Source organism: Gouania willdenowi, chromosome 2, assembly GCF_900634775.1.
Source record: "Gouania willdenowi chromosome 2, fGouWil2.1, whole genome shotgun sequence".
Taxonomy (NCBI): Eukaryota; Metazoa; Chordata; class Actinopteri; order Blenniiformes; family Gobiesocidae; genus Gouania; species Gouania willdenowi.
Genome location: NC_041045.1, coordinates 968872 through 990483, shown reverse-complemented (window position 1 = coordinate 990483; position 21612 = coordinate 968872). Strand labels below are relative to the sequence as shown.

The 21612-nt window shown below is 37.1% G+C and overlaps 2 protein-coding genes across 5 annotated transcripts in view; one reads left to right on the top strand and one right to left on the bottom strand.

Annotated features, from left to right (window-relative positions):
• The window catches only part of LOC114473384 (gamma-aminobutyric acid receptor subunit beta-3-like), a 50790-nt gene extending 34950 nt beyond the window's left edge, over window positions 1-15840 (top strand). For 2 of the 4 annotated variants that reach the window (XM_028462982.1, XM_028462990.1), the window contains 5 exons: window positions 574-656; window positions 2291-2428; window positions 8561-8713; window positions 12525-12772; window positions 15019-15393. In XM_028462982.1, the coding sequence (XP_028318783.1) occupies window positions 574-656; window positions 2291-2428; window positions 8561-8713; window positions 12525-12772; window positions 15019-15393 (997 nt within the window). Of the gene's footprint in view, window positions 1-573; window positions 657-2290; window positions 2429-8560; window positions 8714-12524; window positions 12773-13558; window positions 13628-15018 lie in introns of all 4 variants that reach the window. The other 2 variants (XM_028462964.1, XM_028462972.1) reach the window with 2 other exon arrangements.
• Window positions 1-21612, bottom strand: part of mrps9 (mitochondrial ribosomal protein S9) — a 465929-nt gene that overhangs the window by 413707 nt on the left and 30610 nt on the right. The window lies entirely within an intron of this gene.

Sequence of the window (21612 nt, the reverse complement as noted above, 5' to 3'; positions counted from 1 at the left end):
CTGTTATTATTATATAATCTGCCTCAAACCCTGTGATTTTCTTTATTTGTTAAACTAAATACTGCTGACTGTGCACTTTATTTTAGTCAAAGAGCTGTAAACAGGTCTGCAGTGGAACCGTTTATTTAGTTTTTAAAATGTGTTTGTATTGTTTCACAGGTATTATTCAATGTTTTATAATAAAATAGCATTGAAACATTCATGGTGTTTAACGTCAGTTATAAAAAAAAAAAATCGGGATCGGCCAGAAAATAGCAATTGGTGCACCCCTAGTTACAGTTGTGTGGTCAGCAGAGGGAAATGCTGGCCCCTGATTGGTTGTTTTATTAGTGTTTTTCAGCTATGCATCCTCACTCATTTTCTTCAATGAACTCTTCCATTTTTAGTAGTTTATTAGTTTCCTTTAGTTATGATGGTGAAGTGAAACACTTCTTTCATCTGGTTCCAGTCTCTCTGCACACCTGCTTTGACTGTTTTGATTTACATCACTTCCTCTCATCCACTACTCTCTCAATGCTGTTTTCTATAAATTACAGGCGCCACATTAAACCCATCCCCTCTTTTTATCCCCAGGATAACCACGACGGCGGCGTGCATGATGGATCTGAGGAGGTATCCCCTGGACGAGCAGAACTGCACTCTGGAGATAGAAAGCTGTGAGTAGACGAAGCAAAGGAAGATCTTATATAACCAGCATGGGAAAAAAGTTAAAAAAAAAACAAGTTTTTCATTGAAGCTATAAATAGAAACACTAAAATGTACGCGATGACACCTCAATAACTTATTTTTGTTTGGAGAAGAACGTGTGTAAGAAGTACTGAAATGTCACCTTCACTATTATAACAGGTGTTGAAAACCAGTTTGATCCAGAATACATGGACAAATAGACATTATTCAATCATTAATCTAATTACGCTCATCAACCTTTGAACCTTTTCTAAGTATTACATTTTATGTTTAAAATCAGTACTAATTTTTCCACTTCCAATGTTAATCAATTATATTAAATTATTGGTATTTTTATGTGTTAAGTTTTCATTTATTCAGAAAACTTTTTACATGAAATTTGCTTTGATCTCCTGACATGTTTCGACTGTTGACTGCCAGTCTTCTTCAGAGGTTTCTGCTGATGACTTTGATGAGTTCATGTTGTCTTCTTCGTGAATAAATGAAACCTAAACATATTATTCAAAAAGAAAACAAAATGAACTGGCCATAATTATTAAGCGGAGTTTGCTTTGATGATTCCTTTGATGTTTCCTTGACTTCTGCGTAATAAATCCAGCAAGTCCTTGTTGTCATCTTTTTTAATGATATATTCCATAATAATATAAATCAATAATATATTAGGAAGAAGTATTACACGGAACTCAAGAAAACATCAAAGCGATCAGCAATTGTCAGTCGAAACATGGCAGGAGATCAAAGCAAATTTCCTGAAAAATGTATAAGTGATTTATTTATGAAGAGATTTTTGCAGATAAAATCACAAAGTGCTGTACAGAGCTGTGGTGAAAATACAAGTGCAACATCATAATAGAATAATAAGACATGGGTGCATATACATCATAACAGCAGCATCATAAAAGGATTAAAAAAACGATTAAAATCCAGTTAAAAGCTTTGCTGAAAAGCGAAGTCCTCAACAGTTCTTTAAAAGTTGTGTGAATAAATCAAATCTTATCGTAATAAAAAAAATAAGCCAAACCGTACAAATAATCTGCATAAATAAGCAAAAAATGCTAACGCTAAACAATGTTAAAACACAAGTTTCCCGATGACTTTTGAATGCATCATCCAAGCATCATAAGTTATATATGAAACCCATGGCTATAATTCACTATATTACTTACCAGCTGTTCATCTAAACTTGTAAAGAGTTTTGCACATAAAAGTTTATTCCCATTCGAGGGTAAATAATGATGTATTTATTGATCTTAACAGAGTAAAGTCAGATCTTTTACCTGGTCATTAGAACGTGTTTCTGACTTCACTGATACCTAAGCTGAGTGTGGAAGGTTTTTTCTTTGAATAAATCATCCACGCACCATCCAAAAATAACTCAGACAACAACAGAAATGAAATATCAACTATTTCTGAATTTGTCAGAGCTTTTCTGGAGTAAACCCAGCGTCTGCTTCTTGGAGGAGACTTCAAACGCTTCCTGTTCTCCTCTTTTCCATGTGATGATCACTAACGCTGCATATCATGGTCTCCAGTGATGGTTGGACAGATGGTTGATCCTTGGTGTGTGTGTGTGTGTGTGTGTGTGTGTGTGTGTGTTGTGCAGATGGCTACACCACGGATGACATCGAGTTCTACTGGAAAGGAGGTGAGTCGGCGGTGACGGGGGTGACTCGAATCGAGCTTCCTCAGTTCTCCATCGTCGACTACAAACTGGTTTCTAGGAACGTGGTGTTCTCCACAGGTAAAGCTTGACTCCGCCTCCTTCTTTTTAATCTCTCACATTGTTTGGGTTCTTACTGGCAGCGTTTCAAGGTGATTATATAATCTATATCCGTGGCATCCGTGCCAAAGCGTTTGTCGGTGCTTCTAATTGGGTTGTAATAAGGAAATGAGATTCCTTTGAAGTATCCCTCAAGTCAATGACACCAACGTGAACACGACAGGGGGGCAACGCCCCCATAAATAAGGACGAATGGTTTTCAACTGTTGACCCTGAGAGGTGACTCTGATTGGTGGATAGATTTAGTTTGGATGTAAAAAAAAAAACGTTTTAAATGTATAGAAGGTGTCCATACTTTATTCTGTTTGCTTTCACTCATTTCCCTCACCGGTAAGAAGACACATTATTATTAAAATTGTGGAAATGGGATTTCAAAAACCACAAAACATGGTTAAAAGCCGCAAATTAGTGTGGGCAAAAAACAGTGAGAAAAAGTAAGAACAATTAGTTCAAACTGGCAAATAATGGGCATGATAAATCCTGAATGTGGTTAAATTATCATAAAAAAGCATGAGATACAGTAAAAAGAGGTTAATGGGTTAACATATGTGACATTAGGTGGTGAAAGTGGTGGAAAAGGGTTTTTAAGTGCTGAAAATTACTTGTTTTAACGGGTTAAAAGTGACCAAAAATGGTGGAGAAGGTGGTGAAATGGGATTTTAAAAACCACAGCAATTGGTTAAAAGTAACAAATTTATATGTGCAATTAATATTAATATTAATATGGGCATTGAAAATCTAAAATGTAGTTAAACTGACAAAATGATGTGTTGAAAAGTGATTAAAAGTAACAATAATAGGTTAATATATGTAGCATTAGGACTGAAAAGTGGTGGAAAGGGTTTATAAGTGCTGAACATGTCTTGGAAGTGGAAATAATTAGCAGAAAAGTCATTAAAATGTGACGTAGAAGTGTCAGAAATGAGAATTATGTAGCAAAAATACATTAAAAGGAGCAAAAATATGGCAAGAAAAAGTGATGAAAATAGGTTAAAATATGGTGAGTTTGGTGGAGTTGCAGAAAAAGGGTCAAATTGTTAAAAAAAATCATATTCTTAGTTCTTTGAAGGTGTCTGGAGACCCCCTCCCAGTGTCTTGTGAACCAAGGTTGAGAACCACTGTTCTAATGACCTGTTAATGGTCAAGTTGTAATTAGCTGCTGTTGAGGAACATCAATCACTCTGTATTTATAGGATCAATAATAATAAACCGTTTCAGTAATTAGACGACACGCCGTTTGTCACCATACCGTATGTTGAGGACCCGTCAGCAGATCACATTCCACCTTGTAATGAATTAGTGTCGCAGCAGCGTGGGAGGGTAATTCAGCGCTCCTCGTTTCTTTTTTTCATGCTGATGATGTGCGGCGTGAACTTAGTTTTTTACTCCTCAGAGCAAACAAAGGCCCTGGATTAATCACTTTTTATGTGTGTGTGTGCTTTTATTGACGCTCCCTAACCAACAAGCCTATAATGTGCAGATGCATTCTGGGAAAAGCCCTGTGACGCTCTCACTTCTGTTATTTCTTTGTGCTTTTATCATCTATAAGTCACGTGTTACCCCTAAAGTTTAGGTGTGTGTGTGTGTGTGTGTGTGTGTGTGTGTGTGTGTGTGTGTGTGTGTGTGTGTGTGTGTGTGCGCGTGTGTGTGTGTGTGTGCGTGTGTGCGCGTGTGTGTGTGTGTTCCCTGAGCCAGGCTAATGATCAGATTCTCAGCCTAACGTTTCTTTGTGCTCATATAAAAGTACCAATTAGCAGCTACAGTCACGGTAAAAGCAGCCATTGTACAGTATATTGTATATTCTAGTGAAACAATGAACAAACCAACATAAAAGAACGTGTATCATATACTGTCACCCACTATCATCTATATTTGATTAATGTGACAGTTTGTGCCCTCAGAGTTTCCTGAAATAGGTTTACTTTAGAAAACAACTCATTAATGGGTTTTAAAAAAATAAAGTGTGTTGATTTTTTTTATTAATGGGGCAAAGATTCATTAGCAAACTGTGTTGTTTCAGAATGACTTCCTTAGAACAGTGGTTCTCAACCTTGGGGTCACCAGATGCCTTCAAGGAGCTAATTTTTTTGAATAATTTGAGCCTATTTTTACCCTTTTTTTACAACTACACTAAACTCACCATATTTTAACCTATTTTAATCACTTTTTCTTGCTATATTTTGATTTTTTTAATGTATTTTTGCTACATTTCTCCCATTTCTGACACTTCTACATCGCATTTTAATGTATTTTCTACACATTTTTTCCACTTTCCAGACATGTTCATCACTTATAAACCATTTCCACCACTTTTCCACCTAATGTCACATATATTAACCCATTATTGTCACTTTTTACCTCTTTTCACCATATTTCATGCTTATTTTTGCCAATTTAAACACATGCAAGACTTGTCATGCCCATTATTTGCCAGTTTAAACTAATTTTTCCCATTTATGCCAATACTGACACTTTGACCCCTTTTTTTTAATCTCTTTTTCTGCCTGTTTTTGGGCACTGTAATTTGCAACTTTTAATTAATTTCTGTGGTTTTTGAAATCCCGTTTTACCACCTCCTCCACCAGTTTTTAACCCTTTTCTGCAACTACACCAAACTTGTCGTGTTTTAACCTATTTTCATGACTTTTTCTTGCCATATTTTGGCTCCTTTTAATGCATTTTTGCCCATTTCTCCACCTTTTCTGGTCATTTTTAACCCATTTTATTTCTGATTAAAACAAGGATTTAAGGAGAGTTTAAAAAAAAATCAAAAATTGTCCTGGAAATATTCCTAGTTTCTTGAAGGCATCTGGCGACCCCCCTCTCTATGTCTCATGACTACAAATGGGTCCCGATCCCAAGGTTAAGAACTCCTGCTCTACAGAATGAATAGGTGCAGATTTCCTCACAAACTTTGTCTAAATACATTTGTTTGGTTTATGCAGCGATATTAAAGTTTAATATTCCTTTAAATAAACATGACGTGCAGTATTCTTAACTTTTCTGACTCAAACGTTTCCATAACGCTTCCACGTCTGAGTTAAATAAAATAAACTGTGCGTGTCACGTTATTCTACGTCTGTCAGTTTAACCCTTCATTGATCTGACCTTAAGCTTTACTGTCCATCACTCACCCTGCAAACATTTAATAACCTGACACATTTTCTGTAATCAAACAGAAAAACATGAAATAAGATGGTATTAACATTACGTTTGTTAAATAAAACCTATTACATGGAGCTAATTGTGAAGCGCCTGCTGTGTTATTTAGTAAATGACTTTAATTGCCACCCTCTAATTCACACTCATCATGCCAAGCACAACCTTTCTCTTTAAAGGGATCATCCACTGTTGTACCCTAAAATCTTCAGTAGATCTACAGTATGTCTAACAAAACACATTATTGTGCACCATATTTATTTCATTCACTTTGAAAAATGGGAATACGTTACAGTTTAAGAGCCTGTGTTCCTCCATCTTGAAAAGGAATCTATGACCACGGGGGTAGTAGACAATTAGCAGAGAAGAAGAGCTCTCCTACGAAGCCTTTACTCTCCCTTAAACAGTGCGCTGACACGCTCTGGTGGCTGAAGTTAGAGAGTAAATCACGCACTGTGCAATAACCAAGTTGTCATTGGGATGTTTACAGTCAGTGGGGCCGTGTGACATCATCAATCACGATGGAGGAACACAGGCTCTAAAACTGTGAAGTAGTTCTATTTTAAAAATGTAGATATGGTGCATAATAATGTGTTCTATTAGACATAGATCTACTGATGAAGACATTTAGAAGGTTTTAGGGACAGTGGACGATCCCTTTAATAGTTAGTTCTACTCATGATCCATGTCACTCCAGCGTGTGGCAATTACTGTAAAGAGTGTGTACGATCCTCCTCCTGCACACACACACACACACACACACACACACACACACACACACACACACACACACACACACACACACACACACACACACACACATACAGTATATCCTTACAGTGTGAACAGACCATCTTTAAATAGCCCATTCACTGCTTTTGCTTAATAGTGGCGTCTCCTGACTAAATTAACTCACCAAAGACTGTTTTATGAGAAGAAGAAGAAGAAGAAGAAGAAGAAGAAGAAGAGTGGTGAGGTTTGCCGGCGTGAGGGAGTAGAAGTAGAAGTGTGTGGGCTTCAAGTGGAGCAGCTTCATGGAGTGGGAGGATCCCCAGGGAGGAGGAGGAGGAACGGGTGTAGTTTCAGCAACTATAACAAACCTTTTTTCATCACATATTTCATTTTTGCTCCTTTTAATGTGTTTTTGCTACATTTCTCCCATTTCTGACACTTCTACATCACATTTTAATGTCTTTTCTACACATTTTTTCCACTTTTCCAGACATGTTCATCACTTATAAACCATTTCTTCCACTTTTACACCTAATGTCACATATTTTGACCCATTATTGTCACTTTTAACCTCTTTTCATCATATTTCATGATTATTTTTGCCAATTTAACCACATTCACCATTTGTCATGGCCATTATTTCTCAGTTTAAACTAATTGTTCCTACTTTTTAAATTACATTATCCCCATTTCTGCCACTTTTAAGCCAATATTAACTTTTTCTGTCTGTTTTTATCCACTCTAATTTGCAACTTTTAACTAATTTCTGTGGTTTTTAAAATCCCATTTCACCATCTTTTCCACCATTTTTTGGTCACTTTTAACCCATTTTATTTCTGATTAAAACAAGTATCCATTATTATCACTTTTAGCCTCTTTTCACCACATTTTATGTTTATTTTTTACCAATTTAACCACATTCATGATTTTTTTCTGCCCATATTTTTCTAGTTTAAACTCATTTTCCCTACATTTTTTAATTTAATTCCCTACAAATCACAACTTTTACCACCTTTTGCATCATTTTTGGTCACTTTTAAACCATTTTAATTCTGATTAAAACAATGATTTCCATGGTTAAGATATATACTATGGGCCAAATAATAATAAACTTCCTGGATAACAGTGGATATTATTCAGATAAATAAATAAATTACAGATTAACGATTATAAGGGTTTCTTTAGACAAAGCTGGAAGCAAAACGTTAACATTAGCCTTTAATGGAGATGAGGGACGTTTTTGTCCATATAATGTAGATTAAATGTTAGTCTTGAAAGTAAAAAAGGGAGAAACTTCCTGTTCCAATATGAAGTAAAGAAGTCTAAATAAAGGTGGGAGTAATCACCCGTATATAAGAAAGTGTTAGAGAAAACACACAGCTGGCTCAGCTGCGTGAACCGTTTATTTTACAGGTGATTTTAGAAGTGAAAGAAATGAAGTGCTGAGGTGAGCTGCCTCTCACAGCGGGAGGAAAACAATTTAATAAACGCTGCCGTCCCATTGGCTCCCATCTTCACTGATGGACAATCAGCCAATCACAAGTGTTTTTATCCTCGTCCTCAATATTGTGTTACATCATGCTTTTACTTTAGTGTGCGTGTGCGTGTGCGTGTGTGTGTGTTGAGAGAAGAAGGGGATACTTGTTACCATGGTGATAGATCCGACCCATGCTGTGATAGGGTTGTCATAGAAACTGTAACTAAAAGGTGTCCCTGTTTGCTCCTCAGGATGACAAAGTCAAATGTTCAAAGTTATGTTCACATTATTTTTGTGATTCTTGCCAATTAGTTTGTGCATTTTTGTTCATTTTTTGTTTTTGCAGTTTGTCTATTTTTTGTGTGTTTCTGGAGTCATTTTGTGCATTTTTGTCATGTTTTTTTTTTGGTCTTTTTGTATATTTGTAGAGTCAGTGTATTTTTGTTGTTCTTTTGTGTGTTTTTGTTGTTGTGCATGTTTTTGCCGTTTCTTTGTGTATCACCATATTCAGTCATTTTTTGCACTTTTGTTGGTGTTTTTTGCGCGTTTTTATAGTCACTTTGTGCATTTTCTGAGTCATTTAGTTATTTTTTGCATTGTTTGTGTGTTTTTACTGTCACTTTGTGTATTTGTGGAGTTATTTTGTGTAATTGTGCTTCTGTGGCCCTTCAGACTGTGTTCCACACTCTATTTCTCAGCGTTGTTGTCTCTCTGCGTCCTCACAGGTGCCTACCCTCGACTGTCTCTGAGCTTCAAGCTGAAGAGGAACATCGGCTACTTCATCCTGCAGACGTACATGCCGTCCATCCTGATCACCATCCTCTCCTGGGTATCCTTCTGGATCAACTACGATGCGTCGGCAGCCCGAGTGGCTCTGGGTGAGAGGCTGTTGGTTGTTTGCAGTAGAACACGTAGAGGAGAGGATTGAGCTCAGATTGTTCTGGAAGTTCAACCAAACTAACAATATTTTCTGAACAATTTGAGCCAATTTTTGCTCATTTTAAACCTATTTTCAACACTTTTTCTTGCCTTATTTTTGCTCCTTTTTATGCATTTACTCTATTTCTGACACTTAAACCTGTTTTCATTATACTTCATGATTATTTTTGCCAATTTAACCACATTCATCATTTGTAATGACCTTTTTCTGTAAGTTTAAACTAATTGTTTCTACTTTCTAAATCAGTATTGACACGTGTGTCAAACTCATGGCCCAGGGGCCAAATCCGGCCCTTTGGAGCATCCAATAAGGCAATGTAAAAATGACATAGAAAATGTAAATTAATTAGTTTATTTTTCATAAATCATTGTGTAAATGTGCTCAAAGATTTCCCACTTCTTATGTTCCATGATTGCACTCAAAATTCTTACAAAATCCCACAATGTTCCTCATATTGGTGCATAATATTTCCCTTAATTAAATAGAAATTGGTCAAAAAATCGAGGAAATTTAAAGTGAAGATCCTGTTGCGACTGATATCTGTCACGTATTGCGTGGATATTGTTGCTTTCTTACATATTTAGTGGTTTTTATATACGTAAAAGTGCAAATATGGCAAATTAATGTTGAAATTACTCATTTTGTTCATGTCTGTGTTCAACCACCTTCAGCTTCAGTGGGGGTCCCCACTTTCTGGGGCCTTTATTCTGGGGGTCGTGGGCTGTAAAGGTTGAGAACCACTGGTTGAGACACATAGTGTTTATGAAGGTTAACGAGGACCCAACAGGCAGTAAATCATCTCAATAAGAGGCAGTGAACTGCTCACGCACCAGTTGATATACGACACTCTGACTGGAGCTGAAACCTCAGGGACGCACGCTTCCCCCAACCCTGAGTGGCTACTGCTCAGTGCATCGCTAACTGCTCAGTGCATCGCTAGCTGCTCAGCGCATCGCTAACTGCTCAGCGCATCGCTAACTGCTCAGTGCATCGCTAACTGAGCAGTAATCACCCAAACGTCTGTATTTTGTGTGTTTTTCAGGTTTTTTGTTTGTTTTTTGACTCATTTTGTGCATTTTAGTTGTTGTTTTGTGTGTTTTTGCTCACTTCTTATGTGATTTCTTGTTCCGTGTGTTTTGCAATCTTTTTGTGATTGTTTTTGTGATTTAATGTATTTTTTTGTAGTTGTTTGCAGTTGTCTTGAGTTTTTCAGTCATTTTGTGTATCACTATCTTTGGAGTAGGTTTATATATATATTGTTGTGGTTGTTTTGTGCATTTTTACAGTCTTTTTGTGTATTTTTGTTGTGTGTTGTTCAGTCGTTCTGCATATTTTTGGAGTCATTTTGTGTATTTTAGTTGTTGTTTTGTGGGGTTTTGCAGTCACTTTGTGCGATATCTCATTTTGTGTATTTTTCTTGTTTTGTGTATTTTGTGCACACTGTACAGCTGGGCGTGTGCGTGCACATCTGTTGTGTGTGTGTGCACAGCTGCCAGTAAGAGCAGCAGTGCAACGATCAATTCAAAGGAAGCAGCAGCAGGAAAAGCAATTGAATTGTTTGAAGGAGAATCTCATTGTGTTGAGCAGTTTCCAAGGATCGCAAATCACCTGCTGGAGCTCTAATCTCGTTGTGAGGCTTTTTCCTCCTGCACGGGCCTTCACACCTAATGGTGTTATGGAGGCAGAGCCCAGGTGTGAGTGTAACCGTAGAGCTGTCTGAGATCAGCGTATGTTAAAAGCCTTTTAGCGCTGCAGACGTTCACCTGCTAACGGGACGTGTTCTGTCTGCTGTGATGAATTGAAGTGCTCCATTAAAGCGGCTTTGATTCGCCGCAGCTTCACAGTTAACGTTTCACACGCCTTATGATACACAAAGAGACTGAAAAACAAATAGTGTCAAAGTGACAACAAAAATATGCAAAACAACATAAAATGCTACGGAAACGTATTGCGTTCACTTAATGATAAACGCTATGTTTTTCTGTTTTTCTGAGAATTTTTTTCAGTTTCTTGTACAAATTGTTTTATGAATTATGGAGATACTTGGAAATCACACGAGAACGTCCATCCTGTAGCTTAAAGATATATAGATAACTATACACATTAGGAGATAGAAATAAATTAATCTGTTGTTTCTAAAGCCCTCTAAGCTCAGAAAAAAATTAGCATGAAAAACATAAAGAAATTAGTCCGAAAAAATGTATTACAAAAACAGAAAAAACTGAATTAAAAAATAGAAAAAAATAAATCCAAAAAATAGAAAAAGAAATCGTCCGAAAAACACAAAAATGAATTCGAAAAACTGACAAAAATGAATTTGAAAATCAGTCAAAAATTTGTCAGAAAAACTGAAAAAAAAACGTAGTCTGAAATGGTGTGAGATCCAGTGGGTTGATAAAGAAGTCGTCCATTACTCTCTGGGGAGCGTAACAGCGTAACGTGTGATGGAAAAGGAGGGAGGCCCTCGCTCTGATTAAATTGTCTGAACAGGCAGCGAGGGATGGATCGATGGAGGGAGGGAGGGAGGGAGGGAGGGAGGGAGGAGCAAAGGCCAGAGAGTAATGACACAGCTGGGAGAACACCTATTAACGAGGAAAGACAGTGGCTGCACCAGCCAATCAGAGCGCAGCCCCTGAATGCGTGCACTCACAACGTGATGTCATAATAAATCACGCTAAGGGTGCGATTGACCTTCGTTTTCCTGCTCCTCGTCTCTTCATCCTACTTTATGACACACGTCCACGTGTCGCTGTGCGTCGTAATGAGATCAGACAGAGTTTGTATGACCGTGTGAGAGGGAGGTCACCTTATTCCTGGGACTGCTACTACACAGGGTTTTATTTGATGATTATTTTGACCCATCAGACATCTGATGTGGGGCGGTGCAAGTGTCTTTGACCAGCCACTCACTAGCCACGCTACAGAAGTGTGTTCCATCGACTTATTATTGGTTCATTGTTTATCATTGTGAAGCAATCATGGGCTGAACATGGACAGCAGGAAACAGGTGGTGTGTCATGGCAAATTGTCGCTTCAATGAGCAAATTATGGCAAACAATAGTGAAAAAGTGAAACAAAAAGAGGAAAAAAAGAAAACTAGTGTTATTTATGGGGCAAACATTAACTTATTTGGATGAAAAGTGACAAAAACAACTGGCAAAAATTAACAAAATACAGAGAAAAGGGACATTTATTGGCAAAAGGAGCTAAAATCTGAAAAAAGGGGCAAAAATGAGAAAAAGAAAGTTTCAAAATCTACAAAGAAAAATAGGTAAAAAGGGTTAAAAAGTTGGTCTTGAAACCATTTATAAAAAAGTGTTTTTGTGGTGCAGAGCTGATGCCCACATGATGATTGATGGCCTGAGTCAGCACCACACACACACACACACACACACACACACACCACAGGAGCAGTGATCATGAAACATGCATTTTAAAGTTTGTTGATCAAATCAAAGTAGAAAACTATAGACGCTCATTTTTTTAATTAATTTATTCCTCAGTGAAGGAAGTCGCACCAGTGCAATTATTTCCCTCCACGGGGTCTTTCAGGCTCTGTTTCTATAGTAACGTCTACGACTTCTGCGTGAGTTTACTTTGCTGCGACCTTCAGGTTTAATGGGAGAGATTTGTCTCTAAAATATTCACAAATATATGTATTTTTCACATGCGTATTATTTTGTGTTGATGACGTTTGTGAAAAGTACGTGTAAATCTAAAATGTGAACTATATTGTGTGTGTGTTTTAGGGATCACCACTGTGCTCACCATGACCACCATCAACACCCACCTGAGGGAGACCCTCCCTAAGATCCCGTACGTGAAGGCCATCGACATGTACCTGATGGGCTGCTTCGTCATGGTGTTCCTCGCCCTGCTGGAGTACGCCTTCGTCAACTACATCTTCTTTGGGAGGGGTCCGCAGATGCAGAAGAAACTGGCCGAGAAGGCGGAGAAGGCCAACAACGAGAGGGCGGCCAAGTACGACGCAGCCAGGGTGAGTCATGGGTCATTTATTAACGACTGCAGTGTGTGTGTGTGTGTGTTTACTGTTATATTATTGTAGGAGTAAAGTTACCATAACACACACACACACACACACACACACACGCACGCACACACACACACACACGCACACACACCCCCACACACACACACACACACAGGTTGAGAGAAAAAATTTACAAAGTGACGCAAAAAGACACAAAATGACTACGAAAATATGCCGTGACTGCAAAAACACACAAAACAACAATAGAAATACACAAAATAACTGCAAAAGTATAAAAACACAAGCCATTCACCAAAAGAGATACGGTAAAACAATAAAAACACAAAATGATTCAAAAAATAAAATAAAAAACCATAAAAAAAACAAAATACACAAACACACAAAGCCAGAAATCACACAAAAAATAGAATAAAACAAAAAAGAATAACAACAAAAATACACAAAATGACTCCAAAAATATAGAAAAAGACTGAACAAGACTCAACAATAATACACTATAACACAGAACACACCCACTTAGTGACAACCCATCACAACATGGGTGGGCTCTATTATTATTATTATTGGTGTTTGTTATATTGTGTCCCTCAGTCTCTTTGGACTTTGATCTGTAATAAAATTGAATTGAATATTACCATGGTAACAAGTACATCAGTGGTGATATTTGGGCTCAGTAACTGTTGTTGTTGTGTGTGTGTGTGTGTGTGTGTGTGTGATCCACACACTGTGACACTAGCAGCTCAGTAGGTTGGTGTGTATCTATGTCCTCAGGAGGCAGGTAGTAGGACCGCCTCCCTAAAACGGTCCAATCAGGTTAGAGGTCTACGCCACTCGCGCTCGGTGAGTTGTCGTTTGGCGTTTGTCAGCTCCTCATCATCGCCATGACAACCACGTGACCAGTGCATGCATCACACTGCTGAGGTCCCTCATTCTCTCACCACGTCGTCATCAACGCTCACATGATCAATACCCACAGGTGATCGATGCTAACGTAGCATTAGCTTCATGCACAGAGGGACGTGGAGGATTATTAATCTCTAATAGTGCGAGCTTTACTAGTACTAGTGTGGGGGTTTTCAACCTGTGGGTCGCGAGACACTGGGAGGGGGTCCCCAAATGTCTTCAACAAACTAAGAATATTTTTAACAACTTGAGCCCATTTTTGCATCATATTTCAATGTCCTTTATTATTATTTTTTTAACTTTCCAGACATATTCAGCTCTTATAAACCACTTTTACACCTAATATCACATCTATTGATCTATTATTGTCACTTTGAACCTCTTTTCACCATATTTAGTGCCCAATATTTGCCAGTTTAAACTAATCATTCCAATATTTACACTTTGAACTCTTTTTTACCACATTTTCTGTCCACTTTAATTTGCAACTTTTATTCAATTTCTGTGGTTTTTAAAATCCCATTTCACCACCTTTTCCACCATTTTTATTAATGATTAAAACAAGGATTTATATCTTTAAGATGACTATACAGTATACTATGGTCCATATAATAGATAACGGTGGATTACTAAATACTAGTAGACCTAATGTAAATTAAGTAGGAGGGATTAGAACCAAATCCAGCTCCCTGATTGGTTGGAATATTTTCTAAAGCCAATAGCAAGCCTGAATTTACTTATTAGCATATGATGCTAACTAGTGACACCTTTAGCTTCACTAGTAGAAATGAATAATGGTTGAAATCACTGATTTATTCTGAGTCCAACTAGGAAGTGATGAAAGTTTAGGAGATCAGATGATGACACGTGTGTGATATATGTGACATAGAAGCTCAAACTGTTTTCATTTGAAGTGAAATAGTGGGACTTGATCCATTTGCATGAAAAATCACCAGCTGCCATCATTCCCGCCGACGTGTTTCTGTTGCACATACTGTACATCACCAGCATGAATTATTTACACTGTTTTTTTACAGGAACAGTTTTAGATTAACATGAACATTTAGAACATGTGAGTTTCTGTGCGAGCCCACGTGTGTTCAGCTGGTGGTCACGGGTCCTGAAGAGGGACAGCGTCACGTTCACACGCCCCCCAGGGAGCGATACATCTGTGTGTTAGGGCTGTACATGTTTATCTGTGATAATAAGAGTCTAGAACATATTCACCAATATATCCACAACTTATGTGTTTGTTTGGAATTTCACAAATGTTTTTATAGATTTTCAAACGTGTTTTCTCTCTTTCTGTTTTTTAAACGGTGACCCAGGCGGAGCCGCACGGCCACGGGAACATCCTGCTGACCACGCTGGAGATCCACAATGAGGTGGCGGGAGGCGAGATCACCACCAGCGTGGCGGACATTAGGAACTCTCAGTCCATGGTGCAGCTGGACAGCACGGCGTCCTCTCACATCCAGTACCGTAAGCACAGTGGGGGCGTGGGCCCGCGGGGGTCCACCAGCCGCCACTCCCTGGACCGCTCCGCCCAGATGAAACGCAGCCGTCTGCGCAGGCGATCGTCGCAGCTGAAAATCAAAATCCCCGACCTGACGGATGTGAACGCCATCGACCGCTGGTCGCGGATCATCTTCCCGTCCGTTTTCTCTCTCTTCAACCTCATCTACTGGCTCTACTACGTCTGAGGTGATTTGATTTATTTCTGTCGTGGTCGTTTCTTATCGTTCCAGTTTCTTCTGTTGCTTTTATACGTAACAAAATGAATTACCCAGACTGCCTGACAGTGACGATGAGGAAAAACTCACCTTCATATCTTTCTACTGATGTTCTTCTTCTTTTTCTTCTTCTTCTTCTTCTTCTGCTGTACAAACCACGTGACGCCAACACGCACCCTCTCTGTTCACGTACATGTGAAGATACGGAGCCAGCGATTGATTAGCAATGACAAGATTTGCCAAAAAAATAACATGTTTTGATTAAATATTAATCAAATAATTTATTAGACAATATTTCCAATTAGGGATGAGTGATATTATCGAGATCAAACACAATAATACAAGACATGTTTTTATTTTTAAAGGGATCCTCCTCTGTTTATACAAATGTGGCCTAAAATCTTCTAAATGTCCTTATTAGTAGATTTATGTCAAACAAAACACTTTATTATGAATCATATTTGTTTTATTAACTTTTAAAAACGATACTACTTTACAGTTTTAGAGTCTGTGTTCCTCCATTTTGAAATCATGTGATTGATGATGTCACATGGCCCCACTGCCTGTAAACATCCCATTGTTTTCTGTTGGAGTTCTCCTAAGGGACCTTTACTCTCCCTTAAACAGTGCGCTGACACGCTCTGGTGGCTGAAGTTAGCGAGTAAATCACGGACTGTTGAAGGACTCCCACCTTAAAGTCCTTCTATCCTCAGGGTTTGTGTGTCTTCAGCAGTCTGTGTCAGCGCACTGTTTAAGGGACGGTAAAGGTCCCTTAGGAGAGCTCGTCTTCTCTGCTTCATTGTCTACTATCAAACCACAGGTAACAACTGTTTTTATCCTCTTTCTGTAAACAAAACAAGTTTACATCCACGTCTTTAATTTTTCCTGATTATTGAGAGCAACAAAAAGCGACACATGTTGGTTTTGTGACTGAAAAATCTGTTAAATGATGTCATCAAATCTATCAATCACGTGATTTCAAGATGGAGGAACACAGGCTGTAAAACTGTAAATGAATCCCACTTTTAAAAGAATAACAAGTACATTTCAGAGGTTTTTGGCCACATTTGTGGAAACAGTGGAGGATCCATTTAAAGTTTATTTTGTGCTAAAATCTGGTCCCTAGTTTTCTATTCACAAACATTGATTGTATCGACACTTTGACCCACAAACGCAGTTTTTAGATTCTGACTCAGGTTCTGTCACTAAAGCAACTCTTTGGTCGTTTTAATGTGGTGGGAAAAAAAACAAAAAACTGAAGCACAACAAACAAACAAACAAACAAACCCAACAACTGCCACCTTGTCACTCCTCATCTTTCTTTACGTTTGTTTTCAAACTACTGCCAAGGGCCGTTTGGGCGACACTTCCAAGCCGTGAGACGCTCGGATGTTTTTCTACTCTTTTGTCTTCAGGTGTTTGTTGTTTCTTTCTGCTTCCTGTTCCTGGTTTTGTTTTTGGTGAATGAACAATTGAGACCAGTTTTTGTACATAAGTACATAGATGTGTACATACATACATGTATATATCTATACATATGCCCCCGTGTGGAACCCCTAAAAAAGGATGATTTCAGTGATTGTTAGGTCGTTGGGTGAGAGCTGAATGTATCAGATCCATTCTTCAGGGAGAGGATAACGAGCCATGGCCATTGTTTCTCCATCCGAATGTAAAAGCATCCTCCAGAGGACGGCGTGTGCATGTGCATGTGTGGATCTGTGGCCAGCACCAGAAAAACATCAGATACCCCCCCCCCCCCCCTATGGGGGTGGAGATCTGTTTCATAAATATTCACAAATATATCCACAATTTTCACATGTATTTTTCACGTGTGTGTCAGTGACGTTTCTGAAAAACACGTGAAAATCTAAAAAACACGTTAATATCTAAATAAAACTGAATATAGTCAAAGTATTTTAATATCTGACGTAACTGTAAATTTAAAGGAAAGCAAAAACGTAAGACAAGATAATTATTGTTTAGTTGAGAAAGGAAACAGGTACAGGTACAAAAATAACAGTTTTAAGGTAAAGGCAGTGTAAAAAAACATGTGAAAAAATGAATTAATAAAACATGCTAAAATCGAAAAAACATGTAAAATAAAATAGATGTTTAAATCTAAATAATTCTGAATATACTCATAGTATTGTAATATCTTACATAACTGTAAATTTAAAGGAAAGCAAAAACGTAAGACCAGTGCTGTGTTGTAGGGTAACGGCTCCCTCTGCTGGTAAGTATTTAAATAATGAATATGTTTAATATGTTCATAGAATAAATACAGATTACAGAAATCATAGTTTTAGGGTGAAGGCAGTGTAAAAATCATGTGAAAATATTTTTTAAAACACATGAAAATGGAAAAAAAAAATGTGAAACTTGTGAATATATTAGTGAATATTTTTTAAACAAATCTCTCCCCATATTTAAATATCCATGGCCCTTTTGAGATATGACCGTTAACGTAAAAATGGAGGAAAACGTTTATTTACCGACATTTGTCAAAGTTTGTGGATTACAAAGAAAAACGAACTGTGCCATTCCACCTTAAGGTCACGGAGCGACCGACCAATCACAACCCAACGTTTTTCCATCTTAGTGCATGTGGAGGAACTCAGAGACCACGTACGACTCCAGCCCTGAATGTATCGTCCGCACAAATGCAATTTAGCTTTTTAACGAGGAAACGGACTGAGCTAGAGCCGGAACAATATTAAGAGCTTGATTTCACGTTCAAGTCTTTTACTTTTCTACTGTGTAGACGAGATGTAAATAAGATGCTCTGCAACAATGGAATCGTTCCTTTATATGTGAACAGATTTATCCAGACGTGTCATTTGAGACGCGCTGAGTGGCCATTGTTAGCGATCCCATAGCACAAAGAAACTGTGTTAGTTAGCGTCATTCATTGTTAGAAAAGGAGCTGAAAATGTTTTAAATTTAGTTTTTAGATTAAAAAAAAAAAAACCTCTTGGTGCCAAATATTCACTTATTTTACTTGAAAATAGAAATAAAATTATTTAATCATAAGGCAAGCTTAACTTAGCTTTATTTTGACTTTTTAATGTCATTTTTCACCAAAAATATACTTGTTTAATTGTAAACATTGTTGCTGTAAAACCTCCTGTGGCCACTAGATGGAGACATATATACATTATCTCTAGAGCTGCACAGGAGGAAAGAAGAAGAAACAGAGTGGACCATTAAATTCATTAGAGCAGGGGTTCTCAACCTTAGGGTCAGGACCCCATTTTTCATTATTTTTACCCTTTTTCTGCAACTACAACAAACTTTCTATATTTATGCTTGATTTTTGCTACATGTTCATCACTTATAAACCCGTTCTACCACTTTTACACCTAATGTCACATATGTTGACCCATTATTGTCACTTTTAACCTCTTTTCAACAAATTTCATGCTTATTTTTGCTAATTTAACGACATCCATGATTTGTCATGCCCATTATTTGCCAATTGTTTCTATTTTTTTTGCCCCTTGTAAGCCAATACTTACATTTTTAACCCTTTTTTCCGTCTGTTTTTGTCCACTCTAATTTGCAACTTGTAACCAATTTTAGTGGTTTTTTAAAATCCCATTTCACCTCCTTTTCCACCATTTTTGGTCACTTTTAACCCAATTTATTTCTGATTAAAACAAGGATTTATATCTTTAAGATGACTATATACTATGGCATAAATAATAATAAATTTGCCTTTTCTGCACATTTTTTCCACCTAAATTTTCCCTACATTTTTTACCCACAATTTGTGACTTTTAACCATTTTTTGTGGTTTTTAAAATCTCATTTCACCACTTTTAACACTTTTTATTTTTGATTTAAGACAAGGATTTCCATCTTTAAGGTGACTATATACTATAGTCTATATAACACTAAATTTCCTGCATAACAGTGGATATTATTCAGATTAATAAATGTGGTCTCTAGCCCCTTTATTTTGGGGGTCAGAGGCTGAAAAGGTTGAGAACCAGTGATCTCTTTATAAGACAACCCTAGACTGTTGCTGAAGTCTTTGAAAGTCTAAAAGCACAGATCCCGGTTATTAAAGTACTATATATAAACACATGGTGTATAACAAGTGTTAATGGAGGAAAAAGTTATTCTGTGAGTTTTAAAAATGAACATATATGGTAGGTTTTGTGGGACGTCCCTAAAGAACATCTATGCAAACAAACAATGGCCACTCAGTAGATGATGAATGTTGGATATTTCTGTAAATGTGTAACAATGGCTTTGGAAAGTGGACTAATATCCTTTGGTTTGCTAAAAGAGATGCGTGAAAAACTACTTGTGATACTCGTTGATCGTGCATGCAACTCCAAATGGTGACTAAGCGAAAGAAGAAAAAAAACCCATATTTTTGCTAAGCCGTATAATATGATAACTGCTGATTTCCACTATGAACTATGCCATGTGAGCCTCCAGTGAAATGTAAAAAGTGGAAAAAAAAAAAAATCTCTATATATGTATGATAAAGACTCACGTGTCGTATGGCCTTGGTCCCATAATGGAATGTGAAATGTTCTGTGCTGCCACAACATGTATTTAGGCTTAGATTATTTCTACTGTATATCTGTATGTTCCTCTTCCTTTTTCAATAGATGATCAATCATGTTAAACCAATCAAATAAATGATAGACATCACATGGTGTGTTTGATGTCGCATGTGAGACCTCTGGTTGTGGAATTACATCTTATTTCACTGACAATAAACATGTTTACAACTAGATGTGTGTGAAAATGTACAAAATTGTTGTTTGTGTGACTGACATCCTTTATTTGAATATGTAAATATTTTATTCATTGTTGCAGATTTTTTTTTTTTTTTTAAGAAACTAAGAATATTTTTGAGCCCATTTTTCCATCTAATGTTGGTCCATTATTGTCACAGGAAATAATTGTGAATACAAAATAAGAGGCTTTTTTGTTTTTCAGAAACTTAAAAAGTATTTATTTCATAATGAAACTTAAGAAGAAAAAAATGGAAGGGATTTTGAGAATTTAATGAGAAATATACTGATTTATTTTTGTTTGGTGGTGTTACTATGGTGATTCTGGTTCTGTTGTATACAGAACATTATACATTTCAACCTTTTCAACTTTTGATTAAAACCATTCAACCTTAAAGCTAACTCCTCCACCTCATTTCTACTTTTTTCCAACCAAATTGCTAACATTAAAATATTGCAGTTATTGCTAATGCTAGGTACATGCTAACGCTAGGCCCTGGTTGTGTTTATATCTGCCCTACATTATGTATAATATAAATAATTATCTAAGGCCACATTTTCTTCTCTAGTCCAGGTTGATGTAGAATTATAAGGACAAATAAATATTCATATATAAATGTATAAAATGTGTGTAGGTATTACTGCTGTTGTGGATAATTGTTTAACTTTTATTGAACATTAAAAAAAACAACTTGATAATGAAAATAAACTCAACTTACAACTTCTTCAAAAGCAAAAAAACAAGTAAATGGAGCACATTTAAGGAAAATCAAAGAATAATTAACTTATAATTAAAGTCCAGCCGTGCTAACAGTGGTGACCTCTGACCCGGTAGTGATTACTGGGCTGTGTGAAAGCTAACAAACACCGCTCTATGTTTGCTAATCTTCGGGGTTTAAAGTGTTTATTTGTGTCTTTATGGAGACTTGTGGAGCTTCACTGGAACTAGAAACTATTGTTGGTCCTGAGTTGTGAGGTAAATTGAATATTTATCTTCAAAAAATACTAAAACACACTTTAACGCTTTAAAATGATGTGAATTTTAGCTTAGCTTTAACTTTAGCACAGCGCCCCCATTGACCTGGAGGAGAACTGCACACACTGTGGCTTCTGTCTGAGTCTGTGGCTTTATTCACAACATTACACTCTGATATATTGATTTAATAATAAAATAAAAGTTAAAAAAAACATTTTATTTTCTAAAACGCATTTTGTTTTGTGTTGTTTTTCAACTTGGTAAATTAATGTATTCTTCTGATCTTAACATAGATTTATTTGTTTTATTTTTGTTGTGTTTTTTTCGGCATTAAGTGTACTCGTGCTGATTGTGTTTCCGGCTCAGTTAGACTTCTGTCCACTAAGGGCCAATCAGCAGCCAGGTGTATTTGCGCGTCGCAGCAAATACGTCACAGCCACTACGTCGCAGCAAATACGTCAC